Source organism: Nymphaea colorata, chromosome 9 (genome assembly GCF_008831285.2).
Source record: "Nymphaea colorata isolate Beijing-Zhang1983 chromosome 9, ASM883128v2, whole genome shotgun sequence".
Classification (NCBI taxonomy): Eukaryota; Viridiplantae; Streptophyta; class Magnoliopsida; order Nymphaeales; family Nymphaeaceae; genus Nymphaea; species Nymphaea colorata.
Window position 1 is genome coordinate 11423791 of NC_045146.1, and position 25903 is coordinate 11449693.

The 25903-nt window shown below is 39.5% G+C and overlaps 2 protein-coding genes and 1 long non-coding RNA gene across 15 annotated transcripts in view; all 3 read right to left on the reverse strand.

Moving 5' to 3' along the window:
- Positions 1-3534: 3534 nt before the first annotated feature.
- Positions 3535-4588, reverse strand: LOC116261546 (acidic leucine-rich nuclear phosphoprotein 32-related protein 2-like). The gene is made up of 2 exons (XM_050079603.1): positions 4294-4588; positions 3535-3575 (listed from the first exon to the last, which is right to left on the reverse strand). Exons 1-2 carry the CDS (start codon positions 4586-4588, stop codon positions 3535-3537), a joined length of 336 nt encoding a protein of 111 aa, XP_049935560.1.
- LOC116261492 (UDP-galactose transporter 1-like) overlaps positions 4482-25903 on the reverse strand; it is a 32486-nt gene continuing 11064 nt past the window's right edge. The window contains exons 5-7 of one of the 12 annotated variants that reach the window (XM_050079571.1): positions 14858-15055; positions 4827-5029; positions 4482-4634 (exon numbers count right to left, since the gene is read on the reverse strand). In XM_050079571.1, coding sequence (XP_049935528.1) covers positions 4619-4634; positions 4827-5029; positions 14858-15055 — 417 coding nt within the window. In that variant the 3' untranslated portion in view covers positions 4482-4618. Of the gene's footprint in view, positions 4635-4826; positions 5030-12833; positions 13261-13452; positions 13656-14745; positions 15056-21747; positions 21901-22092; positions 22296-23386; positions 23697-25903 lie in introns of those variants that run through there. The other 11 variants (XM_050079565.1, XM_050079569.1, XM_050079563.1 and 8 more) reach the window with 11 other exon arrangements.
- On the reverse strand, positions 19499-21702 carry LOC126410374 (uncharacterized). 2 transcript variants are annotated; one of them, XR_007574256.1, is made up of 3 exons: positions 21393-21702; positions 20312-20480; positions 19499-19631 (listed from the first exon to the last, which is right to left on the reverse strand). It is a non-coding gene; the product is annotated as an uncharacterized LOC126410374 (long non-coding RNA). The 2 variants fall into 2 exon arrangements; XR_007574255.1 differs by having other exon boundaries at positions 20312-20610.

Genomic DNA, 25903 nt, shown 5'->3' on the forward strand with positions numbered 1-25903 from the left:
CCCTTATATATGTCTGAAATATACGACTTTCGTACAAAATTTGATCTCAAGGCAATGCTAGTTAATAAACCTTTAACGCCTCGACCCAAAACTAAATCAATGGTTCCACAAGACCTTAACCACGCAAATAGCATGTGGGGACAAAGGTTTAAACAAACCACATCAAATGCAGAAAAGAGTTTAGGCTTTACAACCATCAATTCTCTTCGAGGCAATTACCTATTTACGTGAGTTAGTTGATCTATAAATAGAAGAAAGCAAGGAAGCAATCATATCGGCAGACAGTCCTCTGCTCTGAGCACCAACGCCTTCACCCAGCGCCAGCAATTCCTTTTGGTATGAAACAAAAAGCTCAATTACTACTTAGGAAAAAGGAAACTAGCTAAAGTGTAAGCTACAAGGGCCAACCCGTATGGTAGTCCATCTAGGTCAACCTCCTGCCACTCATCCTGCAGCCAAAAAGGACTTTTTCTCATCATCAATTTCAAATAGCTTCCAGGAAAATAATTTAAAGTGCCTTCAACTGGATTATCTCAAGTCTTTCGGGATGACCATTTCTGCAATCGCATGACACAAGCTGAGGCCCAATGCAACCAGGAAGTTCTTAAACAGTCTTAACTTTAGCATGCATTATAAAATTTTAAGATTGTACCCTTTTGCCAGGACAGCTAATTGTGATTCACACATTGTCTTATCAAACCGTTCATTATACTGAAACAGAAGACAAGAATCCTATACATGTAATGCAAGCATAAGGAAAGCGGAACCAACAACTCATTCTTTCATGCAGAAATCATGAAGAAGATTCGAGTTCTAAATCAATAGCAAATACAAACTGTAGAAAACAGAGGAAAAAACAAAAAAACTCCAAACAAGTTAAATGCTTTTTAACACCTCTTCTGCTCATTGCTCATCTACCAGATCAAGGGAAACTAAATCCACGTCTTTCTCAGCATCTTAATTGGCTAGTGAAAGTAGGTGCACATTGACATTAGTAATAAATTAAAAATAACGAACCACTGGACTAAAAAAGGACAACAGCACTAACAGTTTTATTTTTGTGATATCAGGTAAGCAATAGAGAAGCCAAATCAATGATTCAATATTGCTTTTATTGTAACATAAGGTACAAAAGCAAAAAATTGAAGCAAAACTGCAAATTTTGACATATTTAATGAACAGGCAACAGTTCACGAATTGCAATGAGCTGGACCAGTTAGAGGTTGTGACTTCTGGTGCTCGACATCTACAGGGTAGTTTCTCTCTTTTGAAGAAGGCAACGAAGTTTAAGAAATACAAATATCCTTAGCATTATCAGTTGCATAATCAATTACAGGTAAAATTCATAATTTAGCAACTCTCTAAGCCTGACAAATCTCTGCTATACAAGCCAGTATAGATAATATTTGCTCCAGACGCCCTTTGGTTACCACCAGCTGAAGAAATGGGTAAGAAACAAAACCACAACATGCGGCCACACTGCCAGAATTCCTTCTGGTCAATTGGTCCAAAATAACAGCATTCTCAATAGTGAAATTAACAACTATCGACCTATACTGCATGGACGCAAGAAGTGGGGCAGAAAGTACCATATACGTGACCTGTCTTTTGATACTAATCAATTGAGCAACGTCCATTTTTGCTATCTAAAAGTTCAGCACTTTCATGGCACCCAACTCAGCTTTCAGATGTTCAATCAAATGGGAGGAGAAAAACATATGAATCATGATAAACGCAAAGTAAGAATTTTGGTTTTATCAAGTTCCAAAAAATAAAGGTCACGTAGCTCAAAGCTTATTGAAGAGTTGTAGACGAAAAAGCTCACTGCATCAAAAATACCAAAAGAACAAAATTTCCACCATTACTAAGCCAAGCAAGAAGACGATTCTTGTGCCAGGGTATAAATTCTGTTCCTCGTTCTGCAGCTTCTTCATTAGTTTATACTTCATACATTTTTTACATTTTTATGATGAATAAGCAAGACTACAATACCAGTTGCTTTGCCTTGAGAGTCCGAGACAAGAGCAAGTTGAAAGAATTGTGTATCCAAGAACGGGAAACAAGCATATTCAGACCACATTGTGCCACACAATCAGTAATGTTGAGTGTTGTCGTGCGTACAGAAAGTTGATGCATATTTATAAACAAGAAAACAAGGTAGATAGTAGCTCTGGATATCATCAGTGTCATGATGATGAAATTTCATGATTGATAAGACAAGCATTGCTATGGACGTTGTTTTATCAATCCCGGGCTTAATGAGCCTGAATCGCCAGCACACACCAGTTAGGGGAAAAACAAAATGATAACAGAGCTGAAACTGCCCTGCCCCCCTTAGAATATAAACGAACTTAAGGCCTGCATCGGCCAAATCAGCCTACATAGACCAACACGACGCTACATTAGGCAACATATTGATGAAATGAAAAAATAATATTAATAACAATAAATGACTTTTTTTTTTAATATAATGTGGCTGATACATGCTCTTCAGTACAAAAAAGTAACTCTTACATAACTAAATTTTACTTAATTTGTTGTGGCTAATACAGCCAAATACAACTGTACAAGACAATGCATATTAGCTGACATGGCGTATCATTTGGCTTCCCATACTGGATTGAAACTGATATTTATAAGACCAAAAGGAAGCTAGGTCCCAAGTCTTTAACTTGTAGATTCAAGGATTGTAGGCAATGCAAATTGCAAATAGGAGGTAAGATGGTAAAGGAGAATGGTTAGTTAGAAATTGCTTCCATTTTTACTCAATACATGTTACATGAATGGCAGCCCATTAAGGTCACACATTCAACATAGTCTTGGGATCATGTAGTAGACTTCATATGTAAGGACTTGCGAGTAATCTCATATGACGGGTTTGAGAAGTTTTGAGGGGTTTCTATACCTACATCAGTACCACCTTGTGTCCTGATCATAGCCTCATTAATATGCAGAAAGAAGCCAGCTATGAGATGTATTGGAATTTGCTCTACCCAGCAATCAGATCATGGGTCAGCTAATTAAAGATAGCATCAGATCTAAGTTGTAGCATTCGTACCTTGGTTCCACACATGGGGATGTGTGCGCCTTAAGGGAGAATTGTAACACCTCTTACGTGAGGACTTGAGAATAATTTTATACTGATTACTTTGCCATGTTTTGAAGGTCATATGTACTAGCATCTCACTATCTTGCCTCCTGGTATATGAACTCTCTTGTTTTCTATTCTGTTGATGCCAGACCATCAAAATTCAACACAATGATGCAGGTTAAATATAGATATTAACAACACTTCGATCATTACATCCATCGGTTTGAAAGAGTTATTTGAGGTTCTCCATAATGGTCCCTGCATCGCTTCAGAGAGGGATAGGTGCATATGTATGAACATGTATCATGACAGAGACAACATTAGCTTCTTTCTAACTACTCATTCAAGAACAAAGGAGAAACTTATATGGGATACTAAAAAGCAAAGACATATACTGAAAAATACAATGAAAAGTGTTTTACTGATTTTTTTTTAGTAACACTTCATGCAAATTTTGACATTTCCACTAATGCATTTTCAGGTTCTGTAAAAAAAAGGGAAGAATCTTAAGCCAAGACAGCATGTTTGTATGGACTGTTTATGTGTCCAGCAACGGTCCCATGTCTTCTGCCCTGGGCTTTTGAACTACCATGTTATCCTGGTTGACTCTTTAATACCTTTACTATTTTGAAATTAGAAACTCAGCGATAAAGAAGTGAGGAATGTTCCATACTGAACAGGGACAAACAAAATTCTGAAGACTGCACACTTGTCATCGGAACAGAAGTCACCAAATTACACCCACTGCCTGAGAATCATACACCGGATTCCAAATCTAGAGCGTTAAAGAAACGAATATCACATATAACTATCAGAACGACAGAAAGATTGATCGGTAAGCAGGCACAATCGCATGGTAGCAAGATAAGGAGATAGGTGAGAAAGAAAAGGTTGGGATCATAAATGTAGGTCACAAGAGAATTAAACAAGCTAGATATGACTCGCCCACGCGTATCCCTCTGTTATTGATCTATACTTATTGCGTAATAAGATAAACACAATGAGGAATAGAGAGTGGTGAGCTCTAGAGGGTACCTGAGAATTGGTGCCATTTTCATCGCTGCCGTTCGATTCCCCTGCAAAGTGACAAACATCTACTTTGCTCCAATTCTACTTGGGTCATACGGAATATTCATAAAAAGGAACCACAGTTCCCTCCACCAGAAGCCAAGAAAAGTTGCAGGAAGAGGTCAATTGCTTACTCTCATGGATACCCGTAAAAGCCATCAATCGAACAGCCAATTTCTTCCCCTCTGCATCCTGAAGCGCCCCAGCATACGCCTCATCACTTCCAAATTCATCTGGGTCAATCTCCTCGTGTCCATGCACATCAAACAGATCATCGTCATCATCTTCGCCATCTTCTCTTTCGCCTTCTTGTTGTTCATCGTCACCACCGCCTTCATTCTCAACACCGACATTCCTATGGCTTCCTTCTTCGCCTCCATGGTTTTCAACGTCGTTAACATCCGAAGCTTCCGGTCGATGAGCTTGCATCTCCACCACGCTCTCCCACCATACCCAGCATCATATACGCCCGTTCCTGCCCCCAACAAAGCATAAGACTCAGACAGAAAGAGATGAGTAACTATACCATGGCCAATACCCCAGAATTAAATTCAACTTCTCCACACGATTTACAGGTAGGTCCAAGACACCCTAACGCCGACTCATCAAAGAAACGGCAACAAGAAACCGAAAGGAAAATAGTGAGTTCTTATCCTGTAACGGGAACCTGTTCCTGCAGAGTCCGCGCAAAGGCGAGGTCGGCGTCCACCTGGCTAAGACAGGCTGCCAAACGACCGACTCCGGCAACGTCGAATTTGATCCGATGGTGTCATCAACGGCCATGTTCAGATTCCGAGACAGGGCTCTCCATGGCTGCCGCATTGCTCTCCTTCGACTTCTCCATCCGCCGCCCAAGAAAAAGAAGAAATCCTAGAAACGCCGGCAACACACAGACCCCAAAAGAATCAGGGAATCGCCCACAAGAAAAGACGAGGAATGAAAGTGAACAAGACAAAGGGAGAAAAAGAATGAAAGAACCGACGGTGTGGGAAGAAAGGAATGAAAGAAAATGGAGTGACAGACCACGAAGGCGAGAGGCGAGGCAGAATCGACGGCCAAGAATGAAAGAGTTGGTGAAGGAAAGAAGTAAAGGAAGTAGAGTGCATCAATTAAGGCACAGAGGAAGAAAGAGAAAAATAGGCAACAGAGAGGAGAGAGTGGACGCCTTTGGCTTTTATGACCACATATCTCTTTGTTAAAAAAAGATTAGCAAGATTATTAAGGTTAAGAAGTGAAGCTCCCCTCTCCTCTCTCTCTCTTTCTCTCGATTAAAAGGATATTAGGAGGTAAAGAGAATGATCAAGTACAGGTGTGAGTGTGTTTGGGGATTTCAAATTTTTGTGACGTTAGTTTGGCATCTTGGTGACACCCTCGATCTAAGATCCGAGAACACAACCGGTCTTCTTAATAAATTAATTGCGGAAATCTTGAAAACGCACCCGAGGGTTTGGTGATGCTAAAAGGAGCAGCTAACTTTCTTTGTATGATTAAACATACTCACCGCTTGCTGTTAGCTGAATTTTGAGCTCACCGGTTGCATTACCCTCTTTTAACTATACTAAACGATATATGTACGATCAACTATAACTATACAAGTATTATTTATTGCATATCTACATTAATCAGGCCTTTTATTTGTTGACAACTCCAGAAAGTTACCAAGAGAAACCCAGATGCGTTAGCATTATTTTTCATGTCACATTTTAGAGCGCAAATAGATCGTTTTAACAGTTGACATAACAGAAACAATAACAGTTCATCATTTTAGTTAACGAGTGCGATTTGTGCGTTACGAGTCTTTCGTGGGGAGAATCAAAGGAGCCGTCTCTCCAATGAAACGCACCCGAACAGGGCCACGTAACAAATGACCTTCTCCACAAGTTGGTTTCTTTTTTATTGTCAAATTTTTTTGTGTTCCTTGAAAAATTTCTTCAATTTGGTGATTCTTTCAGGCATATAAATTGATTTTAGCACACACAAAAATACTATTTGTAAGCTAATCGTTCAACTGATCGATGATAGAAATTTGAAAGAAGTAAACAACTAGGACTTCTCCGTTTTGTCAGACATTACAAGTGGTAGCGCCTCCATTTGCTTCTCCAAATCCTCAGCTTTGGTTGATACAGTCACCTGCGCTGCTCCTTGGGATAGCTTGTGTCTCACATAACCATAGAAGGTGCAGCCAATGAGTGTTATTGCACAGCCAAACATGTTTAGTGCTGAGATCGGATTCCGGAAGATCAGCCAAGACACCATTATCGCCACTGCCACCTGCATCAGCAGCAGCAGGATAACAAACTACATCATCAGCTACTGTGTGGCAGCAAATGCCCTAAGAAATTCTCCTAATACAGAATAACTACCTTCAGGTTTAAAAGTCACCGCCGTTGTGGAATGGATTACAAAGAAGATGGAAAAATTGAGACAGAAAGCAAAAACGCCTGAGCTGAATAGTATCATGAGAGATGATCCCAATTGGTTATGTGTTTGCAGCCAGTGCAGGACGCCCACACCTTCTAACGGAAGAGCAGGAACAGCTAATATCATGGTGGCAAAGGCTGCCATGTAGAGTGTATGAGTGTCTGTGAACATTGGACATAAGCTATCTATTTAACACTAAATATGATCTAATCTGGAACCAAATCCGATTGGATATTTTTTTAAAAATCGCATCTTGGATTTGATTGGATGTCTTTTTTAAATCCATATCCAATCTGATCTTTTCGGATGCTAAACTTTTTCCATATCTGATTTTTTGTTGAAGAAGTTGGGACTGGCATCGAATCTATATCGAATTCATTAGCATAACTATCTCCACCCTTCCAGAAAAATATAAGGAACAAGAACCTAGAAAGGAGAAGGAGAAAAGGAAAATTGCAAACAAAAACACTACTCGTTGTATTACAGGCTTTCACATGGCTGAAGCCTTCAACCATCAGATGAAGGTAGCGTCTCATCAATCACCGGAGCTCAAATACAACTTCAGCCTCAAACATGATGTTGTCGCCTTAAACAGTCTCATTTGAGAGGGCATCTGGACGACACCATATAATTTATTTTTGGAGGTAAAAAAATTTAATTTGCTTCCAAAGCACTGTTTCATGAGAATTTGAAAGACCAGAAAAATGAGTTTTGCCAAAAAATCATTTACACCAAATACCATTTTTTGAAAGGGAGTGGATAACCTTGATTTTTGGCAATTTCTAAATTCATGAAGGAAAAGAAGACGGCTCTTTGAGTTTTTGGATGCATTAAAAAAAAAATCATATAGCTCTTAATGTCTTGCCCTCACTGGAAAAAACAGACCCCCAAAAGCTCTATATTTTTAGATACAGAAAGGCTTTCAAGTAGCTGTCAATTGTTAACCAGTTTCTTTTGAAAGCTAGTTTTCTGAAATTCTGGAAGTTCTAAAATCTCGTCTATACGATTTGGAAACTTGTACGAACAAAGAACTTTCTCTACTTTCACTTCACATTTATTCGTTCTGGTTACTCCAAAAAAGTTGAGCATCTTTCCTCTGATTGTGTTCAATTGTGCAAGTGAAGGCAATGAATGCGATGAAAGGAATTTCATACTCGTAAAAAATGTGCCACATTAAATGTATGCGATAGGCTGTTTGTTTAGTGTGGTCACGATTGGATTTGTTTTTAGGGCGATGTGAGACTAAGAAGCAAATTAAGGAGACTTATCTAAGGGAAGAGTTCATAAAATAGTTAACACAAAATTGATTTCTAGAGTGATCACATTCAACAAATCATATCGAATCTGATTTACCATAATTGATCATTTGGATGTTCAGATATGTGGATTGAATATGAACATAAGAAAACCTATACCAGCTTCTAATCACAATCAAGGTCATATATCAATCCAACATTTCACCGCTATAGGTTTACAACGGTGTTCAAACTCACCGGTATAGAATATGAGCCACCGGTATAGATCTACACCTGTGACAAGAGTCACCGCTATAGTTCAGGAATAGTACCGGTGAAAACAATCACCGCTGAAAGTCGCTATACGGGTGAAGAAATCACCACTGTAGCCAACAATACCGGCGTTGCTTGCCACCGCTGTTGCCTACAGAGGTGCCACAGCTCACCGTTATAGCAAATACCGGCGATTCTTACCACCGCGATAGCTGGCTATACCGGCTACAAGCCGCCCACTGTATTCTAGAATACCGGCGTTAACGACCGGTGCTGGAGCCTCGCTATACAAGGGAGACATAATGGTGATAGTGCTCACCGTCATTAACCAATAAAGCTACTCGCTCAAATATAATTCTTGATTTTTTAATAAGGGAACCAGGTTTGAGCTCAAATTTAAACCCCACCAAAAACTTCCTGAAACTTAACTCTCGCTTTCAACTAGCAACACCACACTAGGCATTGCCTTTTTGGGTGGACAAGTGATTCATTTCAAAGTCCGCTCAATATGGGTTCTCAATATTCCCCTTATATATGTCTGAAATATACGACTTTCGTACAAAATTTGATCTCAAGGCAATGCTAGTTAATAAACCTTTAACGCCTCGACCCAAAACTAAATCAATGGTTCCACAAGACCTTAACCACGCAAATAGCATGTGGGGACAAAGGTTTAAACAAACCACATCAAATGCAGAAAAGAGTTTAGGCTTTACAACCATCAATTCTCTTCGAGGCAATTACCTATTTACGTGAGTTAGTTGATCTATAAATAGAAGAAAGCAAGGAAGCAATCATATCGGCAGACAGTCCTCTGCTCTGAGCACCAACGCCTTCACCCAGCGCCAGCAATTCCTTTTGGTATGAAACAAAAAGCTCAATTACTACTTAGGAAAAAGGAAACTAGCTAAAGTGTAAGCTACAAGGGCCAACCCGTATGGTAGTCCATCTAGGTCAACCTCCTGCCACTCATCCTGCAGCCAAAAAGGACTTTTTCTCATCATCAATTTCAAATAGCTTCCAGGAAAATAATTTAAAGTGCCTTCAACTGGATTATCTCAAGTCTTTCGGGATGACCATTTCTGCAATCGCATGACACAAGCTGAGGCCCAATGCAACCAGGAAGTTCTTAAACAGTCTTAACTTTAGCATGCATTATAAAATTTTAAGATTGTACCCTTTTGCCAGGACAGCTAATTGTGATTCACACATTGTCTTATCAAACCGTTCATTATACTGAAACAGAAGACAAGAATCCTATACATGTAATGCAAGCATAAGGAAAGCGGAACCAACAACTCATTCTTTCATGCAGAAATCATGAAGAAGATTCGAGTTCTAAATCAATAGCAAATACAAACTGTAGAAAACAGAGGAAAAAACAAAAAAACTCCAAACAAGTTAAATGCTTTTTAACACCTCTTCTGCTCATTGCTCATCTACCAGATCAAGGGAAACTAAATCCACGTCTTTCTCAGCATCTTAATTGGCTAGTGAAAGTAGGTGCACATTGACATTAGTAATAAATTAAAAATAACGAACCACTGGACTAAAAAAGGACAACAGCACTAACAGTTTTATTTTTGTGATATCAGGTAAGCAATAGAGAAGCCAAATCAATGATTCAATATTGCTTTTATTGTAACATAAGGTACAAAAGCAAAAAATTGAAGCAAAACTGCAAATTTTGACATATTTAATGAACAGGCAACAGTTCACGAATTGCAATGAGCTGGACCAGTTAGAGGTTGTGACTTCTGGTGCTCGACATCTACAGGGTAGTTTCTCTCTTTTGAAGAAGGCAACGAAGTTTAAGAAATACAAATATCCTTAGCATTATCAGTTGCATAATCAATTACAGGTAAAATTCATAATTTAGCAACTCTCTAAGCCTGACAAATCTCTGCTATACAAGCCAGTATAGATAATATTTGCTCCAGACGCCCTTTGGTTACCACCAGCTGAAGAAATGGGTAAGAAACAAAACCACAACATGCGGCCACACTGCCAGAATTCCTTCTGGTCAATTGGTCCAAAATAACAGCATTCTCAATAGTGAAATTAACAACTATCGACCTATACTGCATGGACGCAAGAAGTGGGGCAGAAAGTACCATATACGTGACCTGTCTTTTGATACTAATCAATTGAGCAACGTCCATTTTTGCTATCTAAAAGTTCAGCACTTTCATGGCACCCAACTCAGCTTTCAGATGTTCAATCAAATGGGAGGAGAAAAACATATGAATCATGATAAACGCAAAGTAAGAATTTTGGTTTTATCAAGTTCCAAAAAATAAAGGTCACGTAGCTCAAAGCTTATTGAAGAGTTGTAGACGAAAAAGCTCACTGCATCAAAAATACCAAAAGAACAAAATTTCCACCATTACTAAGCCAAGCAAGAAGACGATTCTTGTGCCAGGGTATAAATTCTGTTCCTCGTTCTGCAGCTTCTTCATTAGTTTATACTTCATACATTTTTTACATTTTTATGATGAATAAGCAAGACTACAATACCAGTTGCTTTGCCTTGAGAGTCCGAGACAAGAGCAAGTTGAAAGAATTGTGTATCCAAGAACGGGAAACAAGCATATTCAGACCACATTGTGCCACACAATCAGTAATGTTGAGTGTTGTCGTGCGTACAGAAAGTTGATGCATATTTATAAACAAGAAAACAAGGTAGATAGTAGCTCTGGATAACATCAGTGTCATGATGATGAAATTTCATGATTGATAAGACAAGCATTGCTATGGACGTTGTTTTATCAATCCCGGGCTTAATGAGCCTGAATCGCCAGCACACACCAGTTAGGGGAAAAACAAAATGATAACAGAGCTGAAACTGCCCTGCCCCCCTTAGAATATAAACGAACTTAAGGCCTGCATCGGCCAAATCAGCCTACATAGACCAACACGACGCTACATTAGGCAACATATTGATGAAATGAAAAAATAATACTAATAACAATAAATGACTTTTTTTTTTAATATAATGTGGCTGATACATGCTCTTCAGTACAAAAAAGTAACTCTTACATAACTAAATTTTACTTAATTTGTTGTGGCTAATACAGCCAAATACAACTGTACAAGACAATGCATATTAGCTGACATGGCGTATCATTTGGCTTCCCATACTGGATTGAAACTGATATTTATAAGACCAAAAGGAAGCTAGGTCCCAAGTCTTTAACTTGTAGATTCAAGGATTGTAGGCAATGCAAATTGCAAATAGGAGGTAAGATGGTAAAGGAGAATGGTTAGTTAGAAATTGCTTCCATTTTTACTCAATACATGTTACATGAATGGCAGCCCATTAAGGTCACACATTCAACATAGTCTTGGGATCATGTAGTAGACTTCATATGTAAGGACTTGCGAGTAATCTCATATGACGGGTTTGAGAAGTTTTGAGGGGTTTCTATACCTACATCAGCACCACCTTGTGTCCTGATCATAGCCTCATTAATATGCAGAAAGAAGCCAGCTATGAGATGTATTGGAATTTGCTCTACCCAGCAATCAGATCATGGGTCAGCTAATTAAACATAGCATCAGATCTAAGTTGTAGCATTCGTACCTTGGTTCCACACATGGGGATGTGTGCGCCTTAAGGGAGAATTGTAACACCTCTTACGTGAGGACTTGAGAATAATTTTATACTGATTACTTTGCCATGTTTTGAAGGTCATATGTACTAGCATCTCACTATCTTGCCTCCTGGTATATGAACTCTCTTGTTTTCTATTCTGTTGATGCCAGACCATCAAAATTCAACACAATGATGCAGGTTAAATATAGATATTAACAACACTTCGATCATTACATCCATCGGTTTGAAAGAGTTATTTGAGGTTCTCCATAATGGTCCCTGCATCGCTTCAGAGAGGGATAGGTGCATATGTATGAACATGTATCATGACAGAGACAACATTAGCTTCTTTCTAACTACTCATTCAAGAACAAAGGAGAAACTTATATGGGATACTAAAAAGCAAAGACATATACTGAAAAATACAATGAAAAGTGTTGTACTGATTTTTTTTTAGTAACACTTCATGCAAATTTTGACATTTCCACTAATGCATTTTCAGGTTCTGTAAAAAAAAGGGAAGAATCTTAAGCCAAGACAGCATGTTTGTATGGACTGTTTATGTGTCCAGCAACGGTCCCATGTCTTCTGCCCTGGGCTTTTGAACTACCATGTTATCCTGGTTGACTCTTTAATACCTTTACTATTTTGAAATTAGAAACTCAGCGATAAAGAAGTGAGGAATGTTCCATACTGAACAGGGACAAACAAAATTCTGAAGACTGCACACTTGTCATCGGAACAGAAGTCACCAAATTACACCCACTGCCTGAGAATCATACACCGGATTCCAAATCTAGAGCGTTAAAGAAACGAATATCACATATAACTATCAGAACGACAGAAAGATTGATCGGTAAGCAGGCACAATAAGCAGGCACAATCGCATGGTAGCAAGATAAGGAGATAGGTGAGAAAGAAAAGGTTGGGATCATAAATGTAGGTCACAAGAGAATTAAACAAGCTAGATATGACTCGCCCACGCGTATCCCTCTGTTATTGATCTATACTTATTGCGTAATAAGATAAACACAATGAGGAATAGAGAGTGGTGAGCTCTAGAGGGTACCTGAGAATTGGTGCCATTTTCATCGCTGCCGTTCGATTCCCCTGCAAAGTGACAAACATCTACTTTGCTCCAATTCTACTTGGGTCATACGGAATATTCATAAAAAGGAACCACAGTTCCCTCCACCAGAAGCCAAGAAAAGTTGCAGGAAGAGGTCAATTGCTTACTCTCATGGATACCCGTAAAAGCCATCAATCGAACAGCCAATTTCTTCCCCTCTGCATCCTGAAGCGCCCCAGCATACGCCTCATCACTTCCAAATTCATCTGGGTCAATCTCCTCGTGTCCATGCACATCAAACAGATCATCGTCATCATCTTCGCCATCTTCTCTTTCGCCTTCTTGTTGTTCATCGTCACCACCGCCTTCATTCTCAACACCGACATTCCTATGGCTTCCTTCTTCGCCTCCATGGTTTTCAACGTCGTTAACATCCGAAGCTTCCGGTCGATGAGCTTGCATCTCCACCACGCTCTCCCACCATACCCAGCATCATATACGCCCGTTCCTGCCCCCAACAAAGCATAAGACTCAGACAGAAAGAGATGAGTAACTATACCATGGCCAATACCCCAGAATTAAATTCAACTTCTCCACACGATTTACAGGTAGGTCCAAGACACCCTAACGCCGACTCATCAAAGAAACGGCAACAAGAAACCGAAAGGAAAATAGTGAGTTCTTATCCTGTAACGGGAACCTGTTCCTGCAGAGTCCGCGCAAAGGCGAGGTCGGCGTCCACCTGGCTAAGACAGGCTGCCAAACGACCGACTCCGGCAACGTCGAATTTGATCCGATGGTGTCATCAACGGCCATGTTCAGATTCCGAGACAGGGCTCTCCATGGCTGCCGCATTGCTCTCCTTCGACTTCTCCATCCGCCGCCCAAGAAAAAGAAGAAATCCTAGAAACGCCGGCAACACACAGACCCCAAAAGAATCAGGGAATCGCCCACAAGAAAAGACGAGGAATGAAAGTGAACAAGACAAAGGGAGAAAAGAATGAAAGAACCGACGGTGTGGGAAGAAAGGAATGAAAGAAAATGGAGTGACAGACCACGAAGGCGAGAGGCGAGGCAGAATCGACGGCCAAGAATGAAAGAGTTGGTGAAGGAAAGAAGTAAAGGAAGTAGAGTGCATCAATTAAGGCACAGAGGAAGAAAGAGAAAAATAGGCAACAGAGAGGAGAGAGTGGACGCCTTTGGCTTTTATGACCACATATCTCTTTGTTAAAAAAAGATTAGCAAGATTATTAAGGTTAAGAAGTGAAGCTCCCCTCTCCTCTCTCTCTCTTTCTCTCGATTAAAAGGATATTAGGAGGTAAAGAGAATGATCAAGTACAGGTGTGAGTGTGTTTGGGGATTTCAAATTTTTGTGACGTTAGTTTGGCATCTTGGTGACACCCTCGATCTAAGATCCGAGAACACAACCGGTCTTCTTAATAAATTAATTGCGGAAATCTTGAAAACGCACCCGAGGGTTTGGTGATGCTAAAAGGAGCAGCTAACTTTCTTTGTATGATTAAACATACTCACCGCTTGCTGTTAGCTGAATTTTGAGCTCACCGGTTGCATTACCCTCTTTTAACTATACTAAACGATATATGTACGATCAACTATAACTATACAAGTATTATTTATTGCATATCTACATTAATCAGGCCTTTTATTTGTTGACAACTCCAGAAAGTTACCAAGAGAAACCCAGATGCGTTAGCATTATTTTTCATGTCACATTTTAGAGCGCAAATAGATCGTTTTAACAGTTGACATAACAGAAACAATAACAGTTCATCATTTTAGTTAACGAGTGCGATTTGTGCGTTACGAGTCTTTCGTGGGGAGAATCAAAGGAGCCGTCTCTCCAATGAAACGCACCCGAACAGGGCCACGTAACAAATGACCTTCTCCACAAGTTGGTTTCTTTTTTATTGTCAAATTTTTTTGTGTTCCTTGAAAAATTTCTTCAATTTGGTGATTCTTTCAGGCATATAAATTGATTTTAGCACACACAAAAATACTATTTGTAAGCTAATCGTTCAACTGATCGATGATAGAAATTTGAAAGAAGTAAACAACTAGGACTTCTCCGTTTTGTCAGACATTACAAGTGGTAGCGCCTCCATTTGCTTCTCCAAATCCTCAGCTTTGGTTGATACAGTCACCTGCGCTGCTCCTTGGGATAGCTTGTGTCTCACATAACCATAGAAGGTGCAGCCAATGAGTGTTATTGCACAGCCAAACATGTTTAGTGCTGAGATCGGATTCCGGAAGATCAGCCAAGACACCATTATCGCCACTGCCACCTGCATCAGCAGCAGCAGGATAACAAACTACATCATCAGCTACTGTGTGGCAGCAAATGCCCTAAGAAATTCTCCTAATACAGAATAACTACCTTCAGGTTTAAAAGTCACCGCCGTTGTGGAATGGATTACAAAGAAGATGGAAAAATTGAGACAGAAAGCAAAAACGCCTGAGCTGAATAGTATCATGAGAGATGATCCCAATTGGTTATGTGTTTGCAGCCAGTGCAGGACGCCCACACCTTCTAACGGAAGAGCAGGAACAGCTAATATCATGGTGGCAAAGGCTGCCATGTAGAGTGTATGAGTGTCTGTGAACATTGGACATAAGCTATCTATTTAACACTAAATATGATCTAATCTGGAACCAAATCCGATTGGATATTTTTTTAAAAATCGCATCTTGGATTTGATTGGATGTCTTTTTTAAATCCATATCCAATCTGATCTTTTCGGATGCTAAACTTTTTCCATATCTGATTTTTTGTTGAAGAAGTTGGGACTGGCATCGAATCTATATCGAATTCATTAGCATAACTATCTCCACCCTTCCAGAAAAATATAAGGAACAAGAACCTAGAAAGGAGAAGGAGAAAAGGAAAATTGCAAACAAAAACACTACTCGTTGTATTACAGGCTTTCACATGGCTGAAGCCTTCAACCATCAGATGAAGGTAGCGTCTCATCAATCACCGGAGCTCAAATACAACTTCAGCCTCAAACATGATGTTGTCGCCTTAAACAGTCTCATTTGAGAGGGCATCTGGACGACACCATATAATTTATTTTTGGAGGTAAAAAAATTTAATTTGCTTCCAAAGCACTGTTTCATGAGAATTTGAAAGACCAGAAAAATGAGTTTTGCCAAAAAATCATTTACACCAAATACCATTTTTTGAAAGGGAGTGGATAACCTTGATTTTTGGCAATTTCTAAATTCATGAAGGAAAAGAAGACGGCTCTTTGAGTTTTTGGATGCATTAAAAAAAAAATCATATAGCTCTTAATGTCTTGCCCTCACTGGAAAAAACAGACCCCCAAAAGCTCTATATTTTTAGATACAGAAAGGCTTTCAAGTAGCTGTCAATTGTTAACCAGTTTCTTTTGAAAGCTAGTTTTCTGAAATTCTGGAAGTTCTAAAATCTCGTCTATACGATTTGGAAACTTGTACGAACAAAGAACTTTCTCTACTTTCACTTCACATTTATTCGTTCTGGTTACTCCAAAAAAGTTGAGCATCTTTCCTCTGATTGTGTTCAATTGTGCAAGTGAAGGCAATGAATGCGATGAAAGGAATTTCATACTCGTAAAAAATGTGCCACATTAAATGTATGCGATAGGCTGTTTGTTTAGTGTGGTCACGATTGGATTTGTTTTTAGGGCGATGTGAGACTAAGAAGCAAATTAAGGAGACTTATCTAAGGGAAGAGTTCATAAAATAGTTAACACAAAATTGATTTCTAGAGTGATCACATTCAACAAATCATATCGAATCTGATTTACCATAATTGATCATTTGGATGTTCAGATATGTGGATTGAATATGAACATAAGAAAACCTATACCAGCTTCTAATCACAATCAAGGTCATATATCAATCCAACATTTAAACAAACAAATCTAATCTCGCTATAGGTTTACAACGGTGTTCAAACTCACCGGTATAGAATATGAGCCACCGGTATAGATCTACACCTGTGACAAGAGTCACCGCTATAGTTCAGGAATAGTACCGGTGAAAACAATCACCGGTGAAAATTGCTATACGGGTGAAGAAATCACCACTGTAGCCAACAATACCGGCGTTGCTTGCCACCGCTGTTGCCTACAGAGGTGCCACAGCTCACCGTTATAGCAAATACCGGCGATTCTTACCACCGCGATAGCTGGCTATACCCGCTACAAGCCGCCCACTGTATTCTAGAATACCGGCGTTAACGACCGGTGCTGGAGCCTAGCTATACAAGGGAGACATAATGGTGATAGTGCTCACCGTCATTAACCAATAAAGCTACTCGCTCAAATATAATTCTTGATTTTTTAATAAGGGAACCAGGTTTGAGCTCAAATTTAAACCCCACCAAAAACTTCCTGAAACTTAACTCTCGCTTTCAACTAGCAACACCACACTAGGCATTGCCTTTTTGGGTGGACAAGTGATTCATTTCAAAGTCCGCTCAATATGGGTTCTCAATATTCCCCTTATATATGTCTGAAATATACGACTTTCGTACAAAATTTGATCTCAAGGCAATGCTAGTTAATAAACCTTTAACGCCTCGACCCAAAACTAAATCAATGGTTCCACAAGACCTTAACCACGCAAATAGCATGTGGGGACAAAGGTTTAAACAAACCACATCAAATGCAGAAAAGAGTTTAGGCTTTACAACCATCAATTCTCTTCGAGGCAATTACCTATTTACGTGAGTTAGTTGATCTATAAATAGAAGAAAGCAAGGAAGCAATCATATCGGCAGACAGTCCTCTGCTCTGAGTACCAACGCCTTCACCCAGCGCCAGCAATTCCTTTTGGTATGAAACAAAAAGCTCAGTTACTACTTAGGAAAAAGGAAACTAGCTAAAGTGTAAGCTACAAGGGCCAACCCGTATGGTAGTCCATCTAGGTCAACCTCCTGCCACTCATCCTGCAGCCAAAAAGGACTTTTTCTCATCATCAATTTCAAATAGCTTCCAGGAAAATAATTTAAAGTGCCTTCAACTGGATTATCTCAAGTCTTTCGGGATGACCATTTCTGCAATCGCATGACACAAGCTGAGGCCCAATGCAACCAGGAAGTTCTTAAACAGTCTTAACTTTAGCATGCATTATAAAATTTTAAGATTGTACCCTTTTGCCAGGACAGCTAATTGTGATTCACACATTGTCTTATCAAACCGTTCATTATACTGAAACAGAAGACAAGAATCCTATACATGTAATGCAAGCATAAGGAAAGCGGAACCAACAACTCATTCTTTCATGCAGAAATCATGAAGAAGATTCGAGTTCTAAATCAATAGCAAATACAAACTGTAGAAAACAGAGGAAAAAACAAAAAAACTCCAAACAAGTTAAATGCTTTTTAACACCTCTTCTGCTCATTGCTCATCTACCAGATCAAGGGAAACTAAATCCACGTCTTTCTCAGCATCTTAATTGGCTAGTGAAAGTAGGTGCACATTGACATTAGTAATAAATTAAAAATAACGAACCACTGGACTAAAAAAGGACAACAGCACTAACAGTTTTATTTTTGTGATATCAGGTAAGCAATAGAGAAGCCAAATCAATGATTCAATATTGCTTTTATTGTAACATAAGGTACAAAAGCAAAAAATTGAAGCAAAACTGCAAATTTTGACATATTTAATGAACAGGCAACAGTTCACGAATTGCAATGAGCTGGACCAGTTAGAGGTTGTGACTTCTGGTGCTCGACATCTACAGGGTAGTTTCTCTCTTTTGAAGAAGGCAACGAAGTTTAAGAAATACAAATATCCTTAGCATTATCAGTTGCATAATCAATTACAGGTAAAATTCATAATTTAGCAACTCTCTAAGCCTGACAAATCTCTGCTATACAAGCCAGTATAGATAATATTTGCTCCAGACGCCCTTTGGTTACCACCAGCTGAAGAAATGGGTAAGAAACAAAACCACAACATGCGGCCACACTGCCAGAATTCCTTCTGGTCAATTGGTCCAAAATAACAGCATTCTCAATAGTGAAATTAACAACTATCGACCTATACTGCATGGACGCAAGAAGTGGGGCAGAAAGTACCATATACGTGACCTGTCTTTTGATACTAATCAATTGAGCAACGTCCATTTTTGCTATCTAAAAGTTCAGCACTTTCATGGCACCCAACTCAGCTTTCAGATGTTCAATCAAATGGGAGGAGAAAAACATATGAATCATGATAAACGCAAAGTAAGAATTTTGGTTTTATCAAGTTCCAAAAAATAAAGGTCACGTAGCTCAAAGCTTATTGAAGAGTTGTAGACGAAAAAGCTCACTGCATCAAAAATACCAAAAGAACAAAATTTCCACCATTACTAAGCCAAGCAAGAAGACGATTCTTGTGCCAGGGTATAAATTCTGTTCCTCGTTCTGCAGCTTCTTCATTAGTTTATACTTCATACATTTTTTACATTTTTATGATGAATAAGCAAGACTACAATACCAGTTGCTTTGCCTTGAGAGTCCGAGACAAGAGCAAGTTGAAAGAATTGTGTATCCAAGAACGGGAAACAAGCATATTCAGACCACATTGTGCCACACAATCAGTAATGTTGAGTGTTGTCGTGCGTACAGAAAGTTGATGCATATTTATAAACAAGAAAACAAGGTAGATAGTAGCTCTGGATAACATCAGTGTCATGATGATGAAATTTCATGATTGATAAGACAAGCATTGCTATGGACGTTGTTTTATCAATCCCGGGCTTAATGAGCCTGAATCGCCAGCACACACCAGTTAGGGGAAAAACAAAATGATAACAGAGCTGAAACTGCCCTGCCCCCCTTAGAATATAAACGAACTTAAGGCCTGCATCGGCCAAATCAGCCTACATAGACCAACACGACGCTACATTAGGCAACATATTGATGAAATGAAAAAATAATACTAATAACAATAAATGACTTTTTTTTTAATATAATGTGGCTGATACATGCTCTTCAGTACAAAAAAGTAACTCTTACATAACTAAATTTTACTTAATTTGTTGTGGCTAATACAGCCAAATACAACTGTACAAGACAATGCATATTAGCTGACATGGCGTATCATTTGGCTTCCCATACTGGATTGAAACTGATATTTATAAGACCAAAAGGAAGCTAGGTCCCAAGTCTTTAACTTGTAGATTCAAGGATTGTAGGCAATGCAAATTGCAAATAGGAGGTAAGATGGTAAAGGAGAATGGTTAGTTAGAAATTGCTTCCATTTTTACTCAATACATGTTACATGAATGGCAGCCCATTAAGGTCACACATTCAACATAGTCTTGGGATCATGTAGTAGACTTCATATGTAAGGACTTGCGAGTAATCTCATATGACGGGTTTGAGAAGTTTTGAGGGGTTTCTATACCTACATCAGCACCACCTTGTGTCCTGATCATAGCCTCATTAATATGCAGAAAGAAGCCAGCTATGAGATGTATTGGAATTTGCTCTACCCAGCAATCAGATCATGGGTCAGCTAATTAAACATAGCATCAGATCTAAGTTGTAGCATTCGTACCTTGGTTCCACACATGGGGATGTGTGCGCCTTAAGGGAGAATTGTAACACCTCTTACGTGAGGACTTGAGAATAATTTTATACTGATTACTTTGCCATGTTTTGAAGGTCATATGTACTAGCATCTCACTATCTTGCCTCCTGGTATATGAACTCTCTTGTTTTCTATTCTGTTGATGCCAGACCATCAAAATTCAACACAATGATGCAGGTTAAATATAGATATTAACAACACTTCGATCATTACATCCATCGGTTTGAAAGAGTTATTTGAGGTTCTCCATAATGGTCCCCGCATCGCTTCAGAGAGGGATAGGTGCATATGTATGAACATGTATCATGACAGAGACAACATTAGCTTCTTTCTAACTACTCATTCAAGAACAAAGGAGAAACTTATATGGGATACTAAAAAGCAAAGACATATACTGAAAAATACAATGAAAAGTGTTGTACTGATTTTTTTTTAGTAACACTTCATGCAAATTTTGACATTTCCACTAATGCATTTTCAGGTTCTGTAAAAAAAAGGGAAGAATCTTAAGCCAAGACAGCATGTTTGTATGGACTGTTTATGTGTCCAGCAACGGTCCCATGTCTTCTGCCCTGGGCTTTTGAACTACCATGTTATCCTGGTTGACTCTTTAATACCTTTACTATTTTGAAATTAGAAACTCAGCGATAAAGAAGTGAGGAATGTTCCATACTGAACAGGGACAAACAAAATTCTGAAGACTGCACACTTGTCATCGGAACAGAAGTCACCAAATTACACCCACTGCCTGAGAATCATACACCGGATTCCAAATCTAGAGCGTTAAAGAAACGAATATCACATATAACTATCAGAACGACAGAAAGATTGATCGGTAAGCAGGCACAATAAGCAGGCACAATCGCATGGTAGCAAGATAAGGAGATAGGTGAGAAAGAAAAGGTTGGGATCATAAATGTAGGTCACAAGAGAATTAAACAAGCTAGATATGACTCGCCCACGCGTATCCCTCTGTTATTGATCTATACTTATTGCGTAATAAGATAAACACAATGAGGAATAGAGAGTGGTGAGCTCTAGAGGGTACCTGAGAATTGGTGCCATTTTCATCGCTGCCGTTCGATTCCCCTGCAAAGTGACAAACATCTACTTTGCTCCAATTCTACTTGGGTCATACGGAATATTCATAAAAAGGAACCACAGTTCCCTCCACCAGAAGCCAAGAAAAGTTGCAGGAAGAGGTCAATTGCTTACTCTCATGGATACCCGTAAAAGCCATCAATCGAACAGCCAATTTCTTCCCCTCTGCATCCTGAAGCGCCCCAGCATACGCCTCATCACTTCCAAATTCATCTGGGTCAATCTCCTCGTGTCCATGCACATCAAACAGATCATCGTCATCATCTTCGCCATCTTCTCTTTCGCCTTCTTGTTGTTCATCGTCACCACCGCCTTCATTCTCAACACCGACATTCCTATGGCTTCCTTCTTCGCCTCCATGGTTTTCAACGTCGTTAACATCCGAAGCTTCCGGTCGATGAGCTTGCATCTCCACCACGCTCTCCCACCATACCCAGCATCATATACGCCCGTTCCTGCCCCCAACAAAGCATAAGACTCAGACAGAAAGAGATGAGTAACTATACCATGGCCAATACCCCAGAATTAAATTCAACTTCTCCACACGATTTACAAGTAGGTCCAAGACACCCTAACGCCGACTCATCAAAGAAACGGCAACAAGAAACCGAAAGGAAAATAGTGAGTTCTTATCCTGTAACGGGAACCTGTTCCGGAAGAGTCCGCGCAAAGGCGAGGTCGGCGTCCACCTGGCTAAGACAGGCTGCCAAACGACCGACTCCGGCAACGTCGAATTTGATCCGATGGTGTCATCAACGGCCATGTTCAGATTCCGAGACAGGGCTCTCCATGGCTGCCGCATTGCTCTCCTTCGACTTCTCCATCCGCCGCCCAAGAAAAAGAAGAAATCCTAGAAACGCCGGCAACACACAGACCCCAAAAGAATCAGGGAATCGCCCACAAGAAAAGACGAGGAATGAAAGTGAACAAGACAAAGGGAGAAAAAGAATGAAAGAACCGACGGTGTGGGAAGAAAGGAATGAAAGAAAATGGAGTGACAGACCACGAAGGCGAGAGGCGAGGCAGAATCGACGGCCAAGAATGAAAGAGTTGGTGAAGGAAAGAAGTAAAGGAAGTAGAGTGCATCAATTAAGGCACAGAGGAAGAAAGAGAAAAATAGGCAACAGAGAGGAGAGAGTGGACGCCTTTGGCTTTTATGACCACATATCTCTTTGTTAAAAAAAGATTAGCAAGATTATTAAGGTTAAGAAGTGAAGCTCCCCTCTCCTCTCTCTCTCTTTCTCTCGATTAAAAGGATATTAGGAGGTAAAGAGAATGATCAAGTACAGGTGTGAGTGTGTTTGGGGAATTCAAATTTTTGTGACGTTAGTTTGGCATCTTGGTGACACCCTCGATCTAAGATCCGAGAACACAACCGGTCTTCTTAATAAATTAATTGCGGATATCTTGAAAACGCACCCGAAGGTTTGGTGATGCTAAAAGGAGCAGCTAACTTTCTTTGTATGATTAAACATACTCACCGCTTGCTGTTAGCTGAATTTTGAGCTCACCGGTTGCATTACCCTCTTTTAACTATACTAAACGATATATGTACGATCAACTATAACTATACAAGTATTATTTATTGCATATCTACATTAATCAGGCCTTTTATTTGTTGACAACTCCAGAAAGTTACCAAGAGAAACCCAGATGCGTTAGCATTATTTTTCATGTCACATTTTAGAGCGCAAATAGATCGTTTTAACAGTTGACATAACAGAAACAATAACAGTTCATCATTTTAGTTAACGAGTGCGATTTGTGCGTTACGAGTCTTTCGTGGGGAGAATCAAAGGAGCCGTCTCTCCAATGAAACGCACCCGAACAGGGCCACGTAACAAATGACCTTCTCCACAAGTTGGTTTCTTTTTTATTGTCAAATTTTTTTGTGTTCCTTGAAAAATTTCTTCAATTTGGTGATTCTTTCAGGCATATAAATTGATTTTAGCACACACAAAAATACTATTTGTAAGCTAATCGTTCAACTGATCGATGATAGAAATTTGAAAGAAGTAAACAACTAGGACTTCTCCGTTTTGTCAGACATTACAAGTGGTAGCGCCTCCATTTGCTTCTCCAAATCCTCAGCTTTGGTTGATACAGTCACCTGCGCTGCTCCTTGGGATAGCTTGTGTCTCACATAACCATAGAAGGTGCAGCCAATGAGTGTTATTGCACAGCCAAACATGTTTAGTGCTGAGATCGGATTCCGGAAGATCAGCCAAGACACCATTATCGCCACTGCCACCTGCATCAGCAGCAGCAGGATAACAAACTACATCATCAGCTACTGTGTGGCAGCAAATGCCCTAAGAAATTCTCCTAATACAGAATAACTACCTTCAGGTTTAAAAGTCACCGCCGTTGTGGAATGGATTACAAAGAAGATGGAAAAATTGAGACAGAAAGCAAAAACGCCTGAGCTGAATAGTATCATGAGAGATGATCCCAATTGGTTATGTGTTTGCAGCCAGTGCAGGACGCCCACACCTTCTAACGGAAGAGCAGGAACAGCTAATATCATGGTGGCAAAGGCTGCCATGTAGAGTGTATGAGTGTCTGTGAACATTGGACATAAGCTATCTATTTAACACTAAATATGATCTAATCTGGAACCAAATCCGATTGGATATTTTTTTAAAAATCGCATCTTGGATTCGGTTGGATGTCTTTTTTAAATCCATATCCAATCTGATCTTTTCGGATGCTAAACTTTTTCCATATCTGATTTTTTGTTGAAGAAGTTGGGACTGGCATCGAATCTATATCGAATTCATTAGCATAACTATCTCCACCCTTCCAGAAAAATATAAGGAACAAGAACCTAGAAAGGAGAAGGAGAAAAGGAAAATTGCAAACAAAAACACTACTCGTTGTATTACAGGCTTTCACATGGCTGAAGCCTTCAACCATCAGATGAAGGTAGCGTCTCATCAATCACTGGAGCTCAAATACAACTTCAGCCTCAAACATGATGTTGTCGCCTTAAACAGTCTCATTTGAGAGGGCATCTGGACGACACCATATAATTTATTTTTGGAGGTAAAAAAATTTAATTTGCTTCCAAAGCACTGTTTCGTGAGAATTTGAAAGACCAGAAAAATGAGTTTTGCCAAAAAATCATTTACACCGAATACCATTTTTTGAAAGGGAGTGGATAACCTTGATTTTTGGCAATTTCTAAATTCATGAAGGAAAAGAAGACGGTTCTTTGAGTTTTTGGATGCATTAAAAAAAAAATCATATAGCTCTTAATGTCTTGCCCTCACTGGAAAAAACAGACCCCCAAAAGCTCTATATTTTTAGATACAGAAAGGCTTTCAAGTAGCTGTCAATTGTTAACCAGTTTCTTTTGAAAGCTAGTTTTCTGAAATTCTGGAAGTTCTAAAATCTCGTCTATACGATTTGGAAACTTGTACGAACAAAGAACTTTCTCTACTTTCACTTCACATTTATTCGTTCTGGTTACTCCAAAAAAGTTGAGCATCTTTCCTCTGAATGTGTTCAATTCTGCAAGTGAAGGCAATGAATGCGATGAAAGGAATTTCATACTCGTAAAAAATGTGCCACATTAAATGTATGCGATTAGTGTGGTCACGATTGGATTTGTTTTTAGGGCGATGTGAGACTAAGAAGCAAATTAAGGAGACTTATCTAAGGGAAGAGTTCATAAAATAGTTAACACAAAATTGATTTCTAGAGTGATCACATTCAACAAATCATATCGAATCTGATTTACCATAATTGATCATTTGGATGTTCAGATATGTGGATTGAATATGAACATAAGAAAACCTATACCAGCTTCTAATCACAATCAAGGTCATATATCAATCCAACATTTAAACAAACAAATCTAATCTTTCTTCCAACCGGCGATGGCCAGACCACCGCTATAGGTTTACAACGGTGTTCAAACTCACCGGTATAGAATATGAGCCACCGGTATAGATCTACACCTGTGACAAGAGTCACCGCTATAGTTCAGGAATAGTACCGGTGAAAACAATCACCGGTGAAAATTGCTATACGGGTGAAGAAATCACCACTGTAGCCAACAATACCGGCGTTGCTTGCAACCGCTGTTGCCTACAGAGGTGCCACATCTCACCGTTATAGCAAATACCGGCGATTGTTACCACCGCGATAGCTGGCTATACCGGCTACAAGCCGCCTACTGTATTCTAGAATACCGGCGTTAACGACCGGTGCTGGAGCCTAGCTATACAAGGGAGACATAATGGTGATAGTGCTCACCGTCATTAACCAATAAAGCTACTCGCTCAAATATAATTCTTGATTTTTTAATAAGGGAACCAGGTTTGAGCTCAAATTTAAACCCCACCAAAAACTTCCTGAAACTTAACTCTCGCTTTCAACTAGCAACACCACACTAGGCATTGCCTTTTTGGGTGGACAAGTGATTCATTTCAAAGTCCGCTCAATATGGGTTCT